This window comes from Furipterus horrens, unplaced genomic scaffold (genome assembly GCF_987537825.1).
Source record: "Furipterus horrens unplaced genomic scaffold, mFurHor1.1.pri manual_scaffold_1, whole genome shotgun sequence".
Taxonomy (NCBI): domain Eukaryota; kingdom Metazoa; phylum Chordata; class Mammalia; order Chiroptera; family Furipteridae; genus Furipterus; species Furipterus horrens.
The window spans coordinates 31,201,388-31,225,676 of record NW_028327171.1 but is presented as its reverse complement, the minus strand read 5'-3'; the positions used below and the strand labels follow the sequence as shown (position 1 = coordinate 31,225,676).

At 35.4% G+C, this 24,289-nt stretch overlaps 1 protein-coding gene across 1 annotated transcript in view; it reads left to right on the top strand.

The window, feature by feature from the left end:
* The window catches only part of WDR49 (WD repeat domain 49), a 131,510-nt gene that overhangs the window by 17,226 nt on the left and 89,995 nt on the right, over positions 1-24,289 (top strand). Inside the window, exons 2-4 of the mRNA XM_090273497.1 lie at positions 5,324-5,764; positions 12,597-12,773; positions 13,597-13,771. Coding sequence (XP_090129623.1) covers positions 5,324-5,764; positions 12,597-12,773; positions 13,597-13,771 — 793 coding nt within the window. The remainder of the gene's footprint in view (positions 1-5,323; positions 5,765-12,596; positions 12,774-13,596; positions 13,772-24,289) is intronic.

Below are 24,289 nucleotides of genomic sequence, written 5' to 3'. Positions count from 1 at the left end.
ACAATAACTTTTTTGTTTTGGATATTTTGAGTATGCTGGCTATCTGCCCCATGGTATAACATTCCTTGTTCTTTATTACTGTCTCCATTTGATTGCTATCAACTTCAACTGGTCTGCCCGACTGTGGAACATCATCCAGTGAGAAATTTCCAGCACAAAACTTTGCAAACCACTTTTGATCCGTTTGATCAGTCGCAATACCTTCTCCATACACTGCACAAATATTTTTATGTGTGTTTCAGTTGTGATTTTACCTTTCTTGAAATAATAAAGTGTAATATGCCAAAAATGTCACTTATGTTTTTCCATCTTCAATATTAAAATGGTACACAAGAATTCACCATTTTGATGTTTTCTTTTTAAATGCACACTGATATGACAGCTGTCACAATACAATCTAACAAAATTATTTCAAGTGAAGTTAAAGACAACTAAGTGCTACTAAAGCCATCATATGGAAAAACACAAAGGAACCTTTTGGCCAATAATATGTACAACTCCAAAGGCCTCACACACACACACACACATACACAGACACACACACAAAACACACACATCAACAAATGAATTATCTGAATCCTCAGAGAAGAGTCATTGCTGCCATGATGCTTAATTTATGATTTTATTCTTTTAAAACATTTAGCAGGGAATTAACCTTTACTGGCATTATCGAGATGCAGAAAATATTAAGTTTATTGTTTAACTTACTTTGGGGAAGAAATTTTGTTTTTTTCTTTCTTTATAGCCTAATTTCAAATTCATGTTCTAGTATATAAGAAAGAGTATTTTGATATTTGTCAGAGCAGTTTTTTGTTCTTAGAAATAAAAATAAATTATTAGTTCATAGGAAGAAAATACTCTGAGATTAAGCTATAAAATGTTTCCTTTTTTAATTAATGGAATACTAACATAGGAGAGGTTGATTGATGTAACAATTTAGAATAAAAGATCAACATTGACTTAGCTTTCACAAACAGTTTTCAGTTTTGGCTCAGATGGAGTGTTTTTAGGATCAGATTTCTTTCTCTACACTTAAAATCTGGGTCACTGAAAAATTTTCATCTATCTAAGCTTGTTAGACTAAAAATAATTTAAGAAAGATAAGAATTTTGGAATTCTGAGTAGTTCAAAGGGCTAGACATCAATTATTTCTCAGGAAATTAATTTAATTAGAAACCTAGATTAACTTCTATTAAATACCCGATTACATAGTCTTTGCACACATAAATATCTCACTTAATCTTTCTTGTATTAAGTCTTTATATTTCTTGAGGCATTTTAGGTTCCCAACAAAATTAGGGGGAAAATACAGAGATTACACCTATATCCCTGATCAGAAACACACATAACTTCCCTTATTATCAACATCTCTCTCTAGTACATTTGTTACAATTGATGAATCTACACAGACACATAGAAATAAACACCTAAAGTCCAGTTTACATTAGGGTTCTTTCTTAGAGTTGTACCTTCTGGGAATTTGAATAAATGAATACAGTACTTCCTCTCTATATCGTGCTTCACTTATTGCGGCCTCCCTGTATTGCGGGATTTTAAAAAATATTATATTTAATTATTTATCGTGGATTTTTCGCTATGTGGCGGGATTTTGCGGTACTGTATATGTATGTTGTTAAAGTTACATAGGAGTAATGACATGTATCCATCATTAGGGTATCATACAGAGTAGTTTCACTGCCTTGAAAGTAACTCTGAACTCTGACTATGCTTCCCTCTCCCACTTTTCTAATCTCTTGGCAACCACCGATCATGCAGTGTGTAACCATTTCAGATTGGCTTCTTTCACTTAGCATTATGTATTTAAGGTTCCTCTGCATCTTTTCATGACTTGATAGCAGCATTTATTCATCCTCTCACCTACTCAAGGACATCTTGGATGCTCTGAATATCTATGTACCAGTTTTTGTGTGGACATAAATTTCTAGTTCCTTTGGGTAAATACCAAGGAGTGTGATTGCTGGATCTATGTAGGTAAGAGCATGTTTAGTTTTTGGAAGAAACTGCCAAACTGTCTTCCAAAGTGTCTGTACCATTTTGCATTCCCCCCAGTGATGTGGAGGAGTTCCTGTTGCTCTACATCTTTGCCAGCATTTGCTGTTTTCAGTGTTCCAGTTTTTCTAAGAAGTGTGCAGTGATATCTCATTGTTGTTTTAATTTACAGTTCCTTGACTCTTAGTAAGCTTATTTGCCATGTGTATCTCTTTGCTGAGAAGATATTTGGCCCATTGTTAATTGGATTGTTTGTTTTATTATTGTTGAACTTTAAGAATTCTTTGTATATTTTGGAGGAGTTCTTTAACAGAGGTATCTTTTGAAAATATTTTCTCTCAGTTTATGCTTCTCTTCTCATTCTCTTGGCATTATATTTTATAGAGCCGAAGTTTTTAATTATAATGAAGTTCAGATTATAAAATCTCTTTCTCATTATTCATGCCTTTTGGTATATCACATCTAAAAAAATCATAAAAATCAAGATCATTTAGGTTTGCTTCTATGTTATCTTCTAGGAGTTTTATTGTTTTCAATTTTATGTTGAGGTTTATGATCCATCTTGAATTAATTTCTGTAAAGGGCATAAGGTCTGTATCTAGATTCATTTTTTAAAAAATCATGTGGATATTCAGTTATTCCAGCAGCATTTGTTGAAAATGTTATCTTTTCATCATTGTACTTCCTCCTTTGTCAAAGATCAGTTAACTATATCCATGTGGGTAGATTTCTGTGCTCTCTATTCTGTCCCATCGATCTGTCTATTCTTATGCCAATATCACATTATGTTGGCTACTATAACTTTATAAGAAGTCTAGAAGTTGGGTAGAATCAGTCCTCCAACTTTGTTTTTGTCCTTCAATATTTTGTTAGCTATTCTGGGTCTTTTGCCTCTCCATATAAACTTTAGAATCAGTTTTTTGATATCCACAAAATAAGTTTCTGGGATTTTTATTGGAATTGCATGAAATCTTTGGATTATTTTGAGTCTTTCTGTTCTTGAACATGGACTATCTCTTCATTTATTCAGTCCTTGATTTCATTAATCAAAGGTTTGTAGATTTCCTCACATGGATCTTGTACATATGTATTTTGTTAGACTTATACATAAGTATTTCAGTTTTGTGGCTGCTAAAGTAAATGGTATTGTGGTTTTAATTTCAAATTCAACGTGTTCATTGTTGCTGAATAGAAAAGCCATTGAGTGTTGTGTATTAGCCTTGCGGCCTACAACCTTGCTGTAACCATTTGTTAGATTCAGGATTTTGTCAGTCTTTTCAGACTTGCTACATAGATGATCATGTCATCTGAGAACAAATGCAATTTTATTTCTTCCTTCCCAATCTTTATATCTTTTATTTCCTTTTTTGTATTATTGCATTATATAGAGCGTCCAGGATGATATTGAAAAGCAATGATGAGGGGGGACTTTTACCTTGCACTTGATCTTTGTAAAAAGTTTCAAATTACTCACCATTATGCATATTGCATGTTTTTTGCAGATATTCTTCATCAAGTTAAGGAAGTTTATTTTATTCTTAGTTTACTGAGAATTTTCATCATGAATAGGTATTGAATTTTGTCAAATGCTTTTTCTGCATCTATTGATATGCCAGTTAATCTTTGTAACAATTTTCTTGTGACTGATGTTGCCATATTCATTTTATAGATGTGGAAATTAAGACTCAGCAGTGATGTAACCTTCCAGTAGTTCCCCCCAATGCCTGGTGGATTCAGAATTAAATGTACCAATAGTTTGACTTTCTCTACAATATGTTGCCTCACAGAGCTAACTGTCAATCCTTTTTTTTTTTTTGGCTCTGAAGTAATAGGAAAAGTAGACTTTCTTATCATGAATTTCACCAAACTAAACAATCTGTCAATATTAAGCTAGGTACTTTCTTGAAATATAGATGATTTACTTTACTCATGAATTCTGTATTGGTGAATTTGCCTACTTGCTAAAATTTGCAGCCATTATGGAAAACAGTACAGCAGTTGCTCAAAAAATTAAGAATAGAATTACTATATGACCCAGAAATCCATCTTCTGAGTATATACTAGAAAAACTTGACAATATTTATTTGCAAAGATATATGTATTCCTATGTTAAATACTTAAGCAATTTTATAAACACTTACAGACATATACAGAGTAGCAAAATATTTTAGTCTTGCAATGTGCATACTCCAGCCTGAGGTCCAACAAGATAATATTCTGCTTTCTTATTTCTGTTCTTTTATTGTAAAAAGGTGTCCTTTTTATGGTCTATTTAGTGCTAAGGTTTTTTTTGCATTTTTATGCTTTTTGTTGGTGATTTCACTCTTTAAAATGGCACCCAAGAGTAGTGCTGAAGGGCTGTCTAAGTGCAAGAAGGCTGTGATGTGCCTTATGGAGAAAATACATGTGTTAGATAAATTTCATTGAGTCATGAGTTATAGTGCTATTGGCTGTGAATTCAGTGTTAATGAGTTAACAATGTATAATAAATTAGGTGTGATCAACAGAAACACACATGATACAAAATTATGAATTAATCAGTTGATAAAAATATGGTGCAAAGAAACCTAACCTTTTATTTCCTCTAGGAGAAATGGCTAAGTACCTGCTGATTTAATACTTGTAGAGACTTTATAAAACATAACTACCATGAACACCAAAAATCAATGGTATATGGGTTCACTGTTCTTTGTGTATATTTACAGAAGTATACTTCCTGCCCTTGGATTAAATTTCTACTATTGTGTAATTTACTGGCTGTACTAAACTTTATTCATGGATTCATCCATTTTGTGTAAACCACTGTATTAATTTCCTGTGGATGTTATAACAAATTACCATGAATTCAGTAGTTTCAAATATACAACTTTATTATCTCATAGTTCAAGAAGTCATAAGTTCCAAAATAGGTTATACAGTGATAAAATCAAGGTGATGTCGGACTTGTCTCTCCTCTGTAGGTTCTAGAGTAGAATCAAAATCCTTGTTATTTTTTCAACTTCTAGAGGCTGCCTGCCTGCCTTGGCACATAGCCTTACATTGCTTTCATCCCTGCTTCCCTCATAATATCAAATCTCTGACCCTCCTGCTTCCCTCTTCCACTTATAAGATCATTTGTTACTAAGGATGTTTGCTTGTAGCCCTATCGATTATTTGCTCCCAGCACCAATTTGCTTTAGTACTGTTATAAAGTAATAGACATTCTTCTTTGCACCTTTGAAGAATTGCTGATTAGGCTGGCCTTGGGGAGGAGCACCATGCTCTGGTACTTACAATGCTTTCACTGCTGTCTTGTTTTTCTCCCAATTTCTAGCCCTCAGAGCCAAGTCAAACCACTTGTATGTCCAGAGAAGAGTTTATGCAGAGCATGACAGAGATTGTTGGTTGGGGCACAAAGGAAGACTATGGGACGCTCTTTGACAAAGTGGATGTGACCCAAGATGGCTTCATTAGTTGGGACAAGTTGACTTCATTTATGCTGTTAACACTCTATGAGAATGATGAACGAGCAAAGGTGACTGTGGTTCCCCAGTGGAAAGACCTTGAATTTCTCCCAGGGAAACACAAGGACACCGTTCAAAAAGTAATATTCTTAAAAAGTTCGAGTCGTTATCTGACCATCAGTAAGGAAGGTTTATTTGGGATCTGGGGAGAAAATTTAAAGCTGCAAGAAACATTTCCTATCACTTCAGATGCCACCAAGCTTAAACACCTGTGGGTGACAAGTCTGGTTTCTCTGGAAAATGTAAACAAGGTACAAAGTCTTTATAAATGAATTTACTGCTCATATAAGAAGGAAAATGATGGGACAGGGTTCCAGATCGGTATTAAGTGTAACATCAATAGTGACAGAGTTGCATTACTCTTTTGTGTCTCTAACTTGACTTTGAGGAAATTCAAGTAGAGCTAAGGGAGGAAAGGCTCTTTTCCAAGCCTTTCTCTTGTCTTCCTTCCTTCCTTCTTTCTTTCTTTCTTTCCTTCCTTCCTTCCTTCCTTCCTTCCTTCCTTCCTTCCTTCCTTCCTTCCTTCCTTCCTTCTTTCTTTTTAAATTTATTTATTTATTTTTCTATTACAGTTGTCCCACATTTTCTCCCATTGCTCCCCCCACCACCCTGCCCACCCTTCTCCCACAGTCCATCCCCACCACATCTTGTGTGCCTTTAAATGAAATGAACTGATAACTGACTCAGAAGCTTGGCTTTGCCCCAAATGTGGTTATGCTGCATTGCTAGCTAATAAGACCTTTATGACTATATACTTTGCAGCAGGATCATGGATCTATATGCAGACCTCAGAGGTGCTACAATTCATGGCACAGCTGAGTGCAATTGCAGGGAACTGCTTGTCTCATTTTGATGATTTTGACCACTGTACTAGTCAGTTTCTTAATTTTAATGTGTAGAGCCCACTCAGTCCAAACATCTATATAACTATGCCTATGAATGAGGTAACATACTGAGAGCAAAATCAGTTTATAAGAAGGATACAGCTTAAAGAATTCGTGTTCTTAGTATTTTATATTAAGTAGGTAGCAAACTTCACCTTGAAAAAATTTAAACTCACACTCAAGCATGACTAATGATATTAAGAACCAATATCCACCCTTAACCATTATCCAATTCACAGACAATCTTGTTTTATCTGTATCTCCTCTCTATTGAAATCCACAACATCTAATCACTTAACCTGTAAATATTTGGTACTTTTAAAATGTGTCTCTGTTTATATAACCATAATACTGCTATCATAGTTGATATAAATAGTAATAATTTCTTTTTTTAAGTATATTTTATTAATTATGTTGTTACAGTAGTTCTAATTTTTTTCCCTTTGCTCCCCTCCACCCAGTAACCCCCTTCCCTCCAGCAATCCCACACTCCCTTGGTTCATGTCCATGGGACATGCATATAAGTTCTTTGACTTCACCCTATCCTATATTATTCTTAACTTCCCTGTCTATTTTGTACCAACCGATTATGCTTCTTAATCCACAATATCTCCATTTTTTGCCCTCCTGCCTCCCAGCTGATAACACTCCAAATGACCGCTATCTCTATGATCCTGTTCCTATTTTGGTTTGCTTAGTTGGATTTTGTTTTTATTTTTTAGATTCAGTTGTTGATACTTGTGAGTTTCTTGTCATCTTAATGTTCATAGTTTTGATCTTCTTTTTCTTAAGTAAGTTCCTTTGACATTTCATATAATAATGGCCTGGTGATGATGAACTCCTTTAGCTTTACCTTGTCTGGAAAGCACTTCATTTACCCTTCCATTCCAAATGATAGCTTCGCTGGATAGAGTAATCCTGGTTGCCGATTGCCTTTCATCACATTAAATACTGTTTGCCAGGCCCTTCCTGCCTGCAAACTGTCCTCTGATAAATCAGCTGATAGTCCTATAGGCAACCCCCTGTAGGCAACTCTCTGCCTCTTTCTTGCTGCCCCCAGGACTCTCTCTCTTTATCTTTCACCTTTGGCATCTCAATCATGATGCATCCTGGTGTGGTCCCCTCTGGGTCCAGCTCTCCCAGAACCCTTCGTGCTTCCTGGACCTGTATGTCTATCTCCTTCACAAAATTTGAGAAGTTTTCCTCATTTTTTTAAATTCTTGCTTCCTCATTCTGCACTGGTTGTCTGTTTTTTTCTTCCTTATGTTCCAAATCATTGATTTGAACCCTGGTTTCCTTCCCTTCACCATTGGGTTTGTGTGTATTTTCCTTCGTTTCACTTAGCATAGCCTTCACTTCTTCTCTTATGCATTTGCCATACTCAAATATATCTGTCAAACCTGTGAACATCTTTATCACCAGTGTTTTGTATTCTGTGTCTGTTAGGTTGTTTATGTCCTCATCTGTTAAGTTGGCTATCTCCTGGTCTCTTAGTTCTCCCACTGGAACCTTGATCCATTTCCCCTTTTGGGCCATACTTCTCTGTCTCCTCATCTTGACAGGCTCCTGTGTTTGTTTGCCTCTGTGTCTTAGGTAGAGCTGTCACTCCTGTAACATTATAAGGGGCCGAGCCTTAGGTATTCGTCAGTACAGGGCAACCCGTTTCACCACGTTGTGGCGCTGTATGTGAGGAGAGGTCAGAGAGGGAACAATGCCACTTGCCCAGCACTCACCCCTTTTCCAGGCACTTCTCCCACTTCCATATGGGACTGGTGCCCCACTAGCTGTTGCCCTGGCTGCCGTTCCCAGAGTGGGTGGGTATGTGGATGTTCTAGGATTGTGAGGGCCCTTTAAACAAGCTGACTCTGCTGAGAGACTGGCAGTTTTTTTCTCCACCCCAACCCCCACTGGTTTGCACAGTCAGAAGCAATGAGGCTTGATTCTGTCCAGTGCCGGGCTGGTGAGCTGCGTGGTATGGTGAGGAGCTGAGAACGCTCCCCAGGTGTCCCTCCTGACATTTTAAAATGAGTGACCACACTTTCTGTTGGCCTGCCACTGCCGCCACGGCTGACACCACCACACCGCGTCCTCTCCACCCCAGCTCCGCCCCTCCTACCTATCTGGATGAGTATTTCTTCTTTATATCTTTGTTTGCTGGACTTCCATGCAGTTTGATTTTCTGGAACTTCTGGTTGTTTCTAGTTTTGAGGTAGTTGTATTCCTTCTTAGTTGTGGAGGGAGACAACGCAGAATGTCTGTCTATGCCTCCATCTTGGCTGGAAGTCCCCAATAATTTATTAATGTCATTAAATATTCAGTTATGTACATATTTTCTAATATAATGATTTTCAATAGTTTATAATTTGATTGTTTGAAAGATAGTTTGAACCAAGATCCAAATAAAGTTCAAATATTGTAAGTAGTTGGTATGTCTCTTTTTATCTACACATCTTCCTTCATTTCTTTATTCTTGCTTTTTTTTTTTATTGTTGCTGATTCATATTTTTGTTAAACCAGTGGTTTCTTCTTTAGACTTTCCCACATTCTAGTTTTGCAGATTCTATTTACCTGGGTTTATCATATCCACTTATTCTCTGTATTTCCAGTACATGGATAGTTAAGTTTAAAGCCTTTATATTGGTGTCTCTCAATTAGGAGGCACAAAATGCCTGGTTTTCTCTCTTCTTGGGATGTTAACAGCTATGGTTGCAAGATGACGACATGTTAATTTCACCATTTTCACTTCCTTTATAAGCTGGAATAGCTCTATAAAAAGAAATTCCCCTGGTTAATTATTTAGCTGTTGTGTAGTACAAATTATATAACAAAGACAGAATAAAGGCCTAGTCTTTTGTTTACAGTATTCAAAATAATGAGCTGATTTTCTAATATCCTCTGAATATAAAACATGAGTACCACTATTATTATTGTTATCAGTATCAGTACAAATTCATGGGTTTAAAAAATTGAATTATATCAATTCACTGAGTTATTATTCATCCCTAAAATTGTAGCAGTTTTGGTCAGTGGAACCTAATATATGTCAGCTCCTGAGTCTTTTTTGATATAACCTTAATGACCCTTGAAAATGTCTTTACTCCCAGTATGACAAATGTTCCAGGGTCATCTCGTATATTTATTATGCTAGACCCAGAATCAGCCATTTCTTTAAAGACCAAGCATTTTTTTTTAAGTGGAAAATAGTGTGCTCTACTTCCTGGAAAAATTAAGAATCATCCTCATCTTCATTAGCTTCTTATGTGACATGCACTTTTTTGTTAATCCCCTCAAATATCATCCTGCAATGGATATTACTCTAACTTTAAGAATTAGAGATTGAGCAAGGAGAGGTGGTGAAATTTGCCCCAGCCACACAGAATGTAATCAGTGTTGCAAGATTTGTAAATGGAAGCAGCCTAATTTCAGAAGCTCTGCTTCAGTCTTTACTGCCTCCATAGTGTCAGCTGACATCATATCCTGTTCTTCTTGTTGAAGATCCACTGTTAATGCTTGACTGGTGTGGCTTAAAATAAAGTTCTAGTCCAGATTTATTTTTATGTCTTGTACAGCATTCTGTTCTTATAATGTAATGTTTGTGTGGCTATATTATGTAATGATTATACTTGCTGTTTCTTCTCTCCAGGACTGATAAATATTATCCTTTCCTTTGTTCTCTCTCAACATAGACGCTTCAAGAATGTTGCTTGTACTGACTTTTAAACACAGCTTTACTGAAATATAATTGCACAAAATAAATTGCACATATTAAAAGTATCCAACTTAATAGATTTTAATACATTTATGTACCTGTGAAGACTCAAGTGTATATTGAAGATAATGAACATATGCATTGCCTTCAAAACTTTCCTTGTGTCCTTTGTAACCCTACCTCCAACTAGTCCCATCCCTCCTTGTCAAGTAACTGCAGAGAAACTTCTTGTCACTGTAGCTTAGTTTTATTTTCTAGACTTTTATACAGTTAGTATCATAGTATGTGCTCCTTTTTTTTTTTTTTTTTTGTCTGACTTCTTTAACTTGGCTTAATTATTTTGAGATACTTCCATGTTGTTGGGTATATCAGTAGTTTATCTTTCTATTGATGTGTAATATTCAATTATGTGGAAATAACACATCCTCGCCAATGCTTGGTATAATCAGGTTTTTTTATTCTCTTAATTTGAACCATTTTCATAGGTTTGTATTTTATTGTATTGTGTTTTTAATTTCCATTTCATTAGTGACTAATACTATTGAGTATATTTTCATGTACTGATTTGCTACTTGTATATCCTTTGTTAATTTTTTATTGACTTTATTTTGTTACTATTAAGATTTGGTAGGTTTTTATATATTTTGGGTTTATACATTTATCAAATGAGTACTTTAAAAATATTGTACCTCAGTGCATTTTTTGTGTTTTCATTTCTCCAGCACTGCTCTTGGTAATTTTATTTTCAGATTGTTCATTGCTAGTATACAAAATAAAGTAGATTTTAAAAAAAAATCTATGTCCTGCAACTTAGCTGAACTTGTTTATTAGTTCTAATCTTTGCTGTTGTTATTGTCATTATTGTTAGTTGTTATTGATTCTTTAGGAGTTCCTACATATAAGATCATGCCATCACTAATAGAGATCATTTAAATTCTTCTTTTCCAATCTGGATGCTTTTATTTATTTTTCTTGCCTAATTCCCTTGGCTAGAAACTTCAGTAGAGTGTTGAGTAGAAGTGGTAAGAGTGAACATTCTCATCTTGTTCCTGATCTTAGGGAGAATATATTTTCACCATTATCATATCAGCTGTAGATTTTGTTTTTCTTTCATACACAGTCTTTATTAGGTTGAAGAAGTTCTATTCCTGGTTTGATGAGTTGTTACTATAAAAATGTGTTGGATTTTTTCAAAAATTTTTTTGTATCTGTTGAGTTGATCATACAGTTTTTGTCCTTTATTCTATTAGTATGGTGTAATATTGATTGTACCTGTATGTCAAACTTATTTTTCATTCCATATATATATATATGGAATATACATATATATATACATATATATATACATATATATATATATATAAATTCACATGTCATCATCTTGCAACCATAGCTGTTAACATCCCAAGAAGAGAGAGAACCAGGCATTTTGTGCCTCCTGATTGAGAGACACCAATATCAAGGCTTTAAACTTAACTACCCATGTACTGGAAATATATATATGGTTTGTCATCTTTTTTGTATATGTTGTTGGATTCTCTTGCTAGTATATATTTGAAGATTTTTACATCTATATTCATTAGAGATATTGATCTGCAGTTTTTTGTGTTGCTTTTATGTGGTTTGATATTAGGATAATATTGTCTTCATAAAATGATTTGTGAAGCGTTTCTTCCACTTCTATTTTCTTGGAAGAGTTTTAGAAGGGTTGGTGTCAATTACTTAAATGTTTGTTTGACTTTATTAGTGAAGTCATCTGGGACTTGAATTTTCTTTTTGGAAATTTTTTTGATTACTAATTTAGTCTCATATGTCCGCTGAGTTTTTATATGCCTTTTGAGTATACTTAGGTAATTTTTGTCTTCCTGTGAAGTTATTCATTTCATTGAAGTTTCTTGTTGGTATATGATTATTCATGGTATTCTCTTATAATCTTTTTTTTCTATAAAGTTGAAAATAATATCCACTCTTTTATTTATGATTTCAGTGATGTGTATCTTTTTTATTCCTTGCGTTAGTTTAGGTGAGTTTTGTCAATTTTATTGACCAACTTATTTACCCTTTTAAAAATAGATTTTAGAATATTATCTGATTTCAGAAGGCTTCTTACCAAGTTTCTATCAATTGATTTCTGTGAAAGCTTCTGCTTGCTTTGTAAAATGTGATTTGAAAAGTTTCTGGTATAACTGTTTGAAGTTGTAGCTCTTTGTATCTTTGTTTTTCTTTGTGATTAGTCATCTAGTCTCCATGGACAGAAGTTGGTGGGTGTATAAAGTGAAGATAGACAAGAATGTATGATGTATGTTCAAATGACTTCAATGGGAAAAATTTGTTCTTGGCTAGTGTCTAAAGTTAGAATAAAGCACATTTGTGCACCATGCAATACTTCATAATGCTCCTAAGGACCCTCAAGGAACAATGTCTGCTTTGCATATTGATTTCACTAATTCCACCAGAAATGTTTTCTGACTTTCTATTTTGTTACTTTAGATAGCGGTGGCTTTTACAAGTAAAGAGATTTGTTTTTATGATCTGTTGTCCAAAGAAGGATTTCCTTGTCAATATAAACTCCAGGGCTTGAAAGGAACACCAATTTGCATGGATTATTGGTACGACCCCCTTGACGCCAATGAATCAATTCTGTCTTTTGGAGATATAACTGGAAAGGTAAGTAAGGGAACCATAACAGTGAACACTATCAATTTAGTCATCAAACAGTAGCTAAAGATAGAAATGGCATGCAATGAATGTGATCTTCTAATTGAATTACATCATAGATTATAAGGACACACATGAAGGACATGGCAAATATGGATTAAGTCCATTTTCATTGTGGGTTTTTTGACTGTTTATAATCTCAATATTCATCTTAAAATTTTTCTTTGCTTTTTTCACCATAGGATGCTTATCATCTATTAGATCCTAATATTAATAAACATTAAATATCAAATGTCTAAATTTATTTCTCATAACTCTTTCAACTTAATTCTTCTAATTTCAGTTCATAAGGTTTCAGGCTTCTCAGTACCAGCCTCCTGGAAAGTGATTCTTTCCTGTATCATGTAACAAATGATAGATATTTTAGAGAGGGCAGCACAGACGTCAGACATGGATGCAGTGATTTCTGTCTTCCTATCAAATTCCACCTGACCTCTGCAAAATTATTACTTACAGAATGACACTAGAATAAGCCTATGAACTCTTAAGTGGTCTAATTTGAACAGTTCCCTTTCATAATTGTGAAATATTTTCATTCTTATTGTTTTTAATGACTAGTGTATCATAAAAGCAAATAAACCACCCTTGGTAACTGTCTTACTAACAGTATAGTTTCTCTGTCTTCTAATATTACTTCTTGCATCCTATAAATAATATTGAAGAATTTCCTATTAATTCAATATTGATTTTTTTATTAGTCTTAACGAACATAGAATTTTTTTGCAACAATTTCTTTGCCCTTGTTTGTTTTTTTCTCAATGTTTCTCTCAAGGTTCAAGCCATCGTTTTCACAATGACCATGATTTCCCTGTTTGAGCGTCCAGCCAGTACATGTGAAGATGAAGAAGCCACCATGACCATTAGTTGGGCAGAACTTCTCTCTGGACATCACAAAGGTTGCTATACATTAAAGCACAAACTTCATCATGGAGAGTGGGTCAGGCAAGGTACTGAATTTCCACAATAATGAATGAAACGATCCTTTGACTTCTACATTTATATTATTTGATGAAAATGTTTCACACAAAATGTTCCAGTATAGAAGCTAGTAATTGGTTCTCAGGTTTTGTCCTGGACTCTTTGGTCTCCCCTGTATACTGGTGGGAATTGCTTTCTTCCTTTTATTTTCTTCTAAATTGTGCTTCGTACAATTAATTCTGGTGAACTATGCACTCAAAACATCTCAAGAAAAAGGAGAAAATTGTCACAGAATCCATTTAGCTTTGACCCAACTCTGATCCTAACTAATCTCATCTAGTTACTTGAGGACTGCTTAATCAAAGAATTTAACAAGTTCCCTCAAAAATCACTTCCTTTGTTTTCTTTATGTTCTCATGGAACTATATTAGTACGACTGCCTTTGAAATGAAATCTTTAAAAAAAATTTTTTTCCCATTACCATCTATCCCCCTTATATCCTCTTCCACCTCCACCCATCCCCTCTCTTCTGCAATTAATGGAATCTTCTTAATTACCTTTTGTACTTTTTTGGTATACTGACTGAGTTCCTCTGATCTAGAATACTTGAGCAGCATTTGTCTGTGTGATAGGATTATGTTATAAAACAGAATCTATAGAAAGCCAGAACTTTCATAAACTTAGTCACCAATGAGCTTATTAGTTTCACAAGATGCCTAAATTTTACAAAATTTGCATCTGATGCCTCAAGACCCCAGTGTGCAATATCTGCTTTATATATCTCCTTTGGTCCAGACACTGGGGACTATGGTAATTTTCTCATTTCTAAATTGCTACATTACATAATGCCCACTGCAAGAAATGGAAACACAATCTCATTGGCTGTTATATTGTAGTTCTATTCCTAATATACTTTGGAGAAGAGACAATCAAAATGAACCTAACTGTTGGTTTCATGCTAGTTTTACCCTTTGGGGGTTTTAGGAGGTTAGTAATTCTTTAATGCATGTGTCACAATAAAAATACTCCACATAAAAACCTATAGATCCTAAAAAAAAAAAAAAAAAAACCTATAGATCTTGCATTTTTTCCTTCAATACAAATCATACCATGTCTTTGGTACCTTCTAACAATCCTTTAATTCTGGCATGATATTAATAGTGGGGAAAAAAGTTATAATTTTTGGCCATCATCAACTATGTGTGACAGGCAAAAAACTATGTGTTACATTTTATAACATAGAAACAAAAATCACAGTACTAAAAACAGGAGAGGCCCATTGAAGCTGCTTCCAAACACATTATGTTTTAATATATAAACCAAAGACTGGATAGACTATGTTAATAAAGTCATAGTTATTGAAATCTACTTGTAGTAGTTTTCCTGAATTTCAGTGTATTATTTGAATACTATGACTTTATATTAATATGGATAAATATGAAGAACTAGCTAATAGAGATCTTTGAAACAAGTAATGTTTCAAAACTGCAGTTGTTTTTTATGAACATGGGTAATGTTTAAATACTTTTAAAAAATACTTTATTTGTTTGTTTATTTTTATTTATTTATTTTAGAGAAAGGGGAAAGGAGAAAGAGAGGGAGAGAAACATCACTGTGTGGTTGCCTCTCACTCGCGCCCCCAACTGGGGACCTGACATGCAACCTAGTCATGTGCCCTGACTGGGAATCAAACCAGCGACACTTGGCTCGCAGGCCGATGCTCAATCCACTTAGCCACAGCAGCCAGGGGGTTAAATACTTTCTATACTCAGGGAAAGAATGAAAAGTTCTCACTCTAGACCCTATCACAATATCATTTAAACCTCTCAAAAAACAACCCTGTTTGTGAAGTAAACAGTTAAGTTGAAGGATAAGAACTTTTCTCTTGGTGAATGGGAATTCATTGCTCATCATATTTCTGACATATCATTCTGATTTGTGATTTTCTTGTCTACTAGTAAGAGAACATTGGAACTTAGTTTAGTATCAACAGCAGAGACTTGTGTTTATAACCTAAGGAATCTAACTTTGGAGTTCAACCTCTAAATTAGGAATTGACTATAGAAAAGTTTTATATGTAAAACATATTAGGAATCTTGGCTATCTAACTTGGATTACATATTTCTTAGTTTTTGGAATCAAAAGTTGTAATTAAGTAGATAATCTTTATAAGAATAGTTGAGAAGGTATATTTACTTTGGCCAGTTAATCTAAATTATGGACTTTGTCTGTCAATCAATCAATAATTATTTATCTTTTATGTGTTTTAAAACTGTCTTAGGCATTGGAGTCTGTAGAACAAAGATTAATTATAGGCTTAAACCTAACTTAACATATAAATAAGAAAGACCGATGTAAAATAATTTATTAGGACATTGTACCATGGCACAAAAAATTAGCTACTAAACTGTATAAACAAGATTTTGACTCCTATTATAATTCTTAAGCTGGAAAAGCCATGAGCAAAAGCTTCAATGGTGGGTGGTGGTACTTGAAGGATGGATAGGCGGAGAGAAAAAGGGAGTGTGGTGAACGTGAGTAAAGGTAGAACAACAGGCATAATAATGACGAGGAATATGTGGACATGAGTAGATAAGAGACTGAATATTGAAGAAATAAAAATAAATAGATCATATAAGAACATATGCTGAATGATCTTGGCAACCAGGCCAATTCACATTTGATAGGAAATGAAACAGTGAAGCATTGAAGGTCTCAGAAAATGTGAATAGACCGAAATGCAGACAGTGTTAGGAAAGGTGTATTTGGTAGTTCTGCCCAGGATGGGCTGGAGGACAAATAAAGAAACTGCTATCAGACTGGCTAGTTAGAAATCTTTTGATCATGAGAAAATGGCAATGATAAAGCAAGAAAGAAACAAGCAACCTTCTGAAACAGGAATCTTCAGTATTTGGGGTCTAAAAATGTGGCATGATGAGCCATTTTGGAATGTCCTACAAAGACTTCAGCCTCCAGGTGGGGAATGTTCTAGTTGCAGATCACAGGTGCCCTACTGGGCCAAATGATTAGTCTCCTCCCAACTTGCCTTCTTGATGTTGCCTCCCTTTGAAGGATCTTTTATTCTCTGATATTCCAGATCTGCCACCAAAGAAGAGTATTTCTTGCCAGTGTTGTTTCTGAAACTTCCTTTACCTTTGCCAAGCTCCTTGTTTTGCCTTTATATCCATTTAGTTCAGATGAACTCTTTCTTGCATGATTAGCAAAGTTCTCAATTGTGGCTTTTCTCCTGGGTTAAGTCTTTAAAATCTAGTTTTCATATGCTGCTCAATTTGTGAACCAGTCCTACAAACTTCTGTACCCACATCAGAATTTTGGTCCTGTCTATCATAACCTTCCCAGTCCCACAAATAAATATGGATGCCTCACATGCAAATCACAATTATACATAAGCCAAAAATTAAGACAAGCTTCTTAGAACAGGCAATATGGTCTTTATTATCCTTAGTGTCCCCTGTAACACATAATATAATGATTTATGTGATTTTTCCTTTCTCTCTGATTTTAAATAACTTGATTGATGTGCCTTACTTTTCTTGGTATGTATATGTGTGTGTTTATTCTGCTTGCAATTCATTGAGATTTTTGGATATGTAGGTCTATAATTTTCATTAAGTTTGAAATTTATTCTAATGTTATTTTTGCAGGTTTTTATCCCCCCCCCCTTTTTTTTCCCTCCTACTGGGCCTTCCATTATGTTTATGTTAGATACTTGATATTTTTCTGCAAGTTATGGAGATTTAAAAATTTTTATTCAGTCTTTTTTCTTTAATCACTATGCTGTAATTTAGTTAGATTCTATTTCTGTGTCTTCAAGTTACTGGATCTTTTCTTTTGGGATATTGCAGAGAGGTTTCAAAGGGTGGGGTTGCCTCTCTGGTTCAGGTCAGCCAAGATACCCCAGCCTAGTGCCTTAGTGGAGGCGGGAGGAGAGTGCTACAAAGACCTATGGCAAGGAATGTACCCAGTGGAGCCTTTATATGAGAAGGGCCACCTCAGAGAGCTCCAGCATGGGTGGATTCACTGCCACAGCAAGGACAGTACTCATGGGGGTGACAGTGCTATTCCAGTGGGTCTGGAAGACAGAGCATCAAGGCAAAGAGGAGCCTTGAGCCTTAAAGTTTAACTGTATTTTCCCTGTTAGGTTCTGTATTTTCTGGGGACCTATTACTGCTTTCTTCTTTCCTATTTCCCTTTTCATAGTAGAAGTGCCTGTTAAACACTTGTTCCAACTTATATTTTGAAAGCACATAATTTGTCTGGTTTTACAAGTTCATGGTTTGGAGAAGAATTTGCCTCAGGGTTAATTGTATCCTGAGTCTTAACCATATCAGATTTAGGAGATATTTAGATGAGGCTTGAATTTAGACTTCAGAGTTGATGCTGTAATGAGAACACTTTGGGGACTGTTGAGATGTACTTTGCATGCAAGAAGGACATGACTTTGGGGATAGTACAGAGGCAAATTATTAAGGATGAAATTTTTGTGTCCTCCCAAAATTCACACGTTGCAATCCTGACATCCCCCCACCCCCCACAACCAATGCAATGATATTAAGAGATGGTTAGCTCATAAAGGTGTAGCTCTTATGAATGGGATTAATGTTCCTATAAAAGCTACCTCAGAGAGCTCTCTCACCTCTTCTCCATGGGAGGGCACAGCAAGAGGGAGGCCATGTATGAACCAGCAAATGTGCTCTGACCAGACATTGAATCTGTCAGTGCCTTGATCTTGGACTTCCCAGCCTCCAGAACTGTGAAGAATACATGTTGGTTGTATAACTCACTCAGTCTGTGTATTTTGTTAGAGCAACTCAAATGCTCTAAGACCTTGGGCAAATGCTATTGAAAACTATTTCGGAAGAAAAGAGAGAAACCAAATAAAATATTTCTAAGTATATTTGTAGAATGTTTTTTTTTTTTAAATTAAATAGAGGATTATTTATGGTTAAAGGAAAATGGTTGGGTAAGAAAAATGCATTTACAGATCATGTGTAGTTTAATACTGTATGAATGGATGTTGGGGGAAATTAAGGAGAAGAGACGAAAACTCAAAAAGGAGAATGTAAAGAGTATAGAAAAGTGAAATATCTGTACAAGATTTTCTCTTCTTTCAAGTTTTAGATTTGATGCTGTAGCACTTCTGCAAGGGGGACCTACTTCAGTCCAAATCCATTAATGTGTGCTTTTTCTCAGATTCAGCTATATAAATGAAATTAAAACTTTTTTCTTTGCGTGTTTGCAGCTCAGTTATTTTAATACGAGGAGAAGGCAGGGAGGAGGAAAGGGGTCTGGAGTCAAATACGGGACAATGGGCTTCGTGGTGACTGTGCTCACTGGTCTGCATGACTTGCTCTATCAGGAGCAAGCACCTGGCGGCTGCTTTCATTTTGATATCCTTTTTACCCCAGCTTCATGAATTGATATTATTAGAACTCAAGAAATTTTTTTTTGCTGATTTTCTTCTGAGTGTGAAGAGAAAATATACAACTGAGAAAAGACAGAAATATATGAGCATGTATGACAATAGTGTTTCATTGAAGCTAAGGATAAAATAGCTGTAAAACTGAAAGTTCAAAGGAAAAACTCAGTTTCAGACAGAATATTAGTGTGCTGCTTTAAAATAAGGTTCAGACTTCTTAGTTAACACTTTGAAAGAGAAAATGTTTTCATCTTGTCTGAGAGGTTCTGTGTCATATTTTAATGGAGAAATAATTACATTCTGAAATGCTTTACAAAGTAAGTACAGAGATTTGGGGCAAGAGTGGCAAGATATAAATGTCTTAAATCACAGAAAATTTTCCTGTTTTTGGTCCCAAATAATTGCCTTCTTACACAGACAATATCATTGGAAACCTTGGAAACCACAGAATGGAGGTGCAGCTATAATCAATAAAAACTTGATTTTTTTATTATGTTGAAATGTGTTCTGCCCCCTTGGTTTGACCGTGGCCAGGAGAAGGTAGGACACTAATTGCTGTGCTAATTCATGGAGCCGTGCCAGAGAATTTAGGATACAGATGTGAGGTGGTTTCCTCAGGGAGACTTCCTAATTGACAAGGACTGGCTTTGAAAGAGAAGTCAGATTAGTGTCTTGCTAGTGTGTCGTTCCACTTTGCTGTGTCTAAATCAGTCCTCCAGACAAAAGTGTGGTGCACCTTCGAGTTAGCTGGACACTGGCCTTTCCTACCAGTTCTCTCACTGTGCTTAAAGCAGCTGAAACCAGATGTGAGCTGGTTGCCTAGGCTTGAAGAAAGAGGTGTCTGCCTGTAGCGTGATGGAAGGGTAAGATCCATTTGTATCATGAATATGGGTCTAATAAGCATTTTGAACACTCAATTAAGTGCATTATTTGAAAAATTGCTTAGCGTTCCTGAATTAGGTGCATTTTTATTTTATTTTTTAATTTAAAAATGGTTTATCCTTACCCAAAGACACTTTTTCATTGCTTTCAGAAAGAGAGGAAGGGAGAAAGAGAAACATCAATGTTAGAGAGACGCACAGACTGGTTGCCGACTGAACGCACCCAGACACAGAACAGAATGCATAACCCAGGCATGTGTTGAACCTGTAACCCTTCGGCCACGGAATGGGGCTCCAACCAACTGAGCCATACCGGCCAGGGCAATGCGTTTTGATTTTTAAAGATGGAGTAGGTAGAGTTGTTTCTATCTTTCTTCTTTCAAATGGTAGTTGTCAGAATATAGAGAGCCTTGTGGTGGTCTCAGAGAATGGAACTCCCACTTCAAAATAAGAAATGCAACTGAAAATAAACTCCCTCAAATAAGAGAACATCAAAGGAAGTTCAAGGCAGGGTGTTTTCCTTAGTCACATGAGTCATAAAGTAAAAACCTGGAAAAATGATAAAAATTCCTAGTTAGAAATAGCCTGGTTTTTACCCTGCTACAGATCTACCTGTTGGTAAATGATATAGAGTGGCCTTATTCTAGCTTACTCTAACCGCACCTAATAACATTGCTTATTTAGTCTTCAAGTATAACTTTTCATTTTCAAATCATTTTCCCCACATTACCTAATTGCTGTTATACAGGGTCATTTTGACTCACACTAGGACAAGGACTGATAGCAGGTTTCCTTAATGCCTTTTTAAAAAATGTCTAAATGGCAAGGAAACAGAAAAGTTGGAAGTTAGCATCTTAATGAACAAACACGATCAAGTTGTCTTTTTTCTCCCTCAAAATATTATCTAACAGAAATTTATTTTTCATGCATTTATTTTCACCATATGGTTTTTATCAGTACATGCTATGCAGTATCATTTTGTGTGTTTCTAAGCCTTATATAAATGTATCATCCTGTTTACAATCTCCTGCAACTTGTATCAGTCCACATTGCGAGATAAACCTGTGTCGATTTAAACGGCTTCTGCCCGTTACAGCTTAGGCTGTAGACTTTTCCACGCCTTATTTAGTCTCCTATTGACGAACACGCAGGGAGCTCCCTTTTTTTGTTCCCACTACAAATCGTGCTTTTAGAATCTTGTTTACATACTTCCACATGCACATACATGGAGTCTTTTCAGCTCACATGCTTAGGAGTGGAACTGCTGAGTTGTGGATTTGGGCTCGCCTCCCTGTAACTGCCAGGGCTTCCACAACTTTGCCACCTGCTGCCAGATTGTTCTTCTAACTGGCTGCATCAGTTTGCATTCTCCTAAGCAGGGCATAAGGGATCCTGCTTGGCCACACCCTCCCCAACCTTGGTATTGTTTGTGTGTTTAACTTTTGCCCATCCGATGAATGTGAACTACACTCATCAACTGTGGTTTTAATTTGCATTTCCTTGATAACTGGTGAGTATAAAACATCTTTTCTCAAACTTATTGGCCATTTAGGATTCGTTTTCTGTGAATTACCTGGCCTATTTTTCTGTTGAGTTGTTTTTCTTTTTCTTATTAATTTGTAGTTCCTTCTATATTGTAGTTAGCAATTTTTTTTTTCAGTTATCTCTGTTACAGATATTTTCTCCCAGTGGGAGGCTTGTTTTTCATTTTGTTTTATGATTTTTTTTTCATGAAAACAAGTTTTTAATTTTATTGTCAAATCTATCAATCTTTTATAATTTGTGCTTCTGTTGGTATTCTCTTTTTAAAAGTCATTTATATAATTTTTCCCATTACGGTTGATGTACAAAATTATATTAGCTTCAGGTGTATACACCAGCGATTAGACACTATATAACTAAGTAATCATCCCAACAAATCTCATACCCATCTGACACTGTACATAGTTATTAGAATATTATTGACTATATTTCCTCTGATACTTTACATCCCCATGATTATTTAGTAACAATTTGTATTTCTTAATTCCTTCACCTTTTCATCCATCCAATTCCCTTCCCTCTGGCAACCAATCAAAATACTTGTTCTCTGTATCTATGATCTGTTTCTTTTCTACTTTGTAAAAGAAATTTAATTTTTTTCTCTCTACCAATCTTCAAACTCACCAAGAATATTAAAAACAAATAAGTTATTTTATCAGCTCATCCCATTCTCTAACTTGATATTTTAAAAACATCATAACCTATCATTTCCTTTACTATCCTTAAGAAGTGAGAAAAACAATTTTATCTATCAGATCATTTGATTTTAAGGAAATAGCTTTACTCTCACCTTTTACTTGGGCATTCTCAGGAGTTCTGACATTTTAATCAGGAACAAGTTATATCTTGCTTTAGAAATAAAGTGTGAATTGTTCAGCCTTCAGCATGTAACATACAGGCCCCTAAATGTCACTTGGTAATGTGCAGATTCAAATCTTAAAGCTATACTTTGAATACCAGAGCAGAATGTACTTTTTTTCTGCATCTCTCTTTATAGCCTCAAAACTGAAGGGATAGTTGGATATAATGTGGGAACATTTGACAGAGTAATTTTCTGGGTGGAAATAACTTATTTTTATTATACTATAATGTTATTATAGAGGTTCTATGAATTTGAAGATATAATTATAGTGTGTTATATAATTTAGATCTTACAATATCCCTTAGTATCTTCTGTAAACACAGGGACTAATTTCAGTGAGGTTGTTTTCTAATGAGAACAATTGTCATTAGATTTTATATAATACTATTGGTACTGCTAGTAAAATAGCAACAGTGGTATAGTAGGTGATCAGAGACCTTTAGACCCCTAAAATTAATGATCCCCAGGGAGGATCAAAGGACTCACCTCTATAGTAACTGATCACTTCTTGGGTCCTGCCCTTTCTTCCTTCCTTCCTTGCTTCCTTTTTCTTTCTCTCTTCCGCCCTTCTTTTTATTTTTCTTTGTTAGAAGGAAAGACAGTAGATGCAAGAAAAGGATGGAGAGAGAACAAAGAAGTCATAAAAACACTGTTCCTAGAGGGTAAGTGGCAACAGAAAGGTGAAGAGATCATGAAAGGGAAGACTTAGGCTAAAGTGGGGCTTGGTCTGGAATTGAGAGCATGGGGCACATAAATGTAGCTGGTAATAGAAAGAACCTCAGATCTGCAAACCTGTGGCAGTGTGGCTTAGTGGAAAAGAATGATGCAGTAATACAAAGCAGCTCACAACCAAACAGGGGTTGGCTCAATCTCACTTCCTTCCACCTCCAATTAGCTGCCTGGTCTTGAGTGAATTGGTTTTGGACTATTTCCTCATCTGCAATGTTCCTGCTGCTGCTGATCACAATACAGCACCTGGCATGATGCCTAGTACATAGGAGACATACAATAAATTATCCTATTAATTATTACAAGTAATTCATAAGTTGAGGGAGATTCCATAATGGGCAATGAGCAACAAACATACCATCCAGGCAAATTCCAGGCCAAGTGGAGACACAGACCACTTGGGTCTTTGGCAGTTCTATTTCCTGACACACTTCACAGTGACTTATTTTGTATCCTTACTGCTCAGTAAAGCAGCTCTGCTGCAGTCCCCTTGCTGAAAATCTTCTTTGCACCATCCCAGGGTTTCCTTTTTTGCTTAGTAATTGTGCTTTGGCATTGCTTAGGAGAAACCCAGCATCAAAGGCCAGTTAAACTCATATGCTTTAAAGAAGTAGAAGTTAGAGAAAACATGGATCTCAAAATAAGTATTGATCAACACAAAGGGTGAACATCATTAGTAATAGAAACTTTAAGAATCACTTGAGAAAGTGCAGTGAAGTGTTTTAGCCATCCAAAATTACCCTGTATCTGGATGTTCGTCACCTGAGTTCTCCAGATCTATCATGGTTAGCCTTCATGAGTAAAGGTACAGAGGTTCCTAAAATTCTGGTATTTTATACACAATTTTGTGTGCATATACATTTTTTTTTTTTCTGGTTGATAGGGTATTTAGCTTTCATTGTATTTCCAAAGGGACATTTGACCTAAATTTAAAGAACTATGAAATAATTTCCTGGAGTATAAAGTAATAGTGTGGTGTTTAACGAGCATCAGCAACAGCAACTGGAGACTTGGTAGAAATGAAGAATCTTAGTTTATTGAATGATAATCTGCATTTTTACAGCAGTCTGATCTCAGGTGACTCTTATGCATA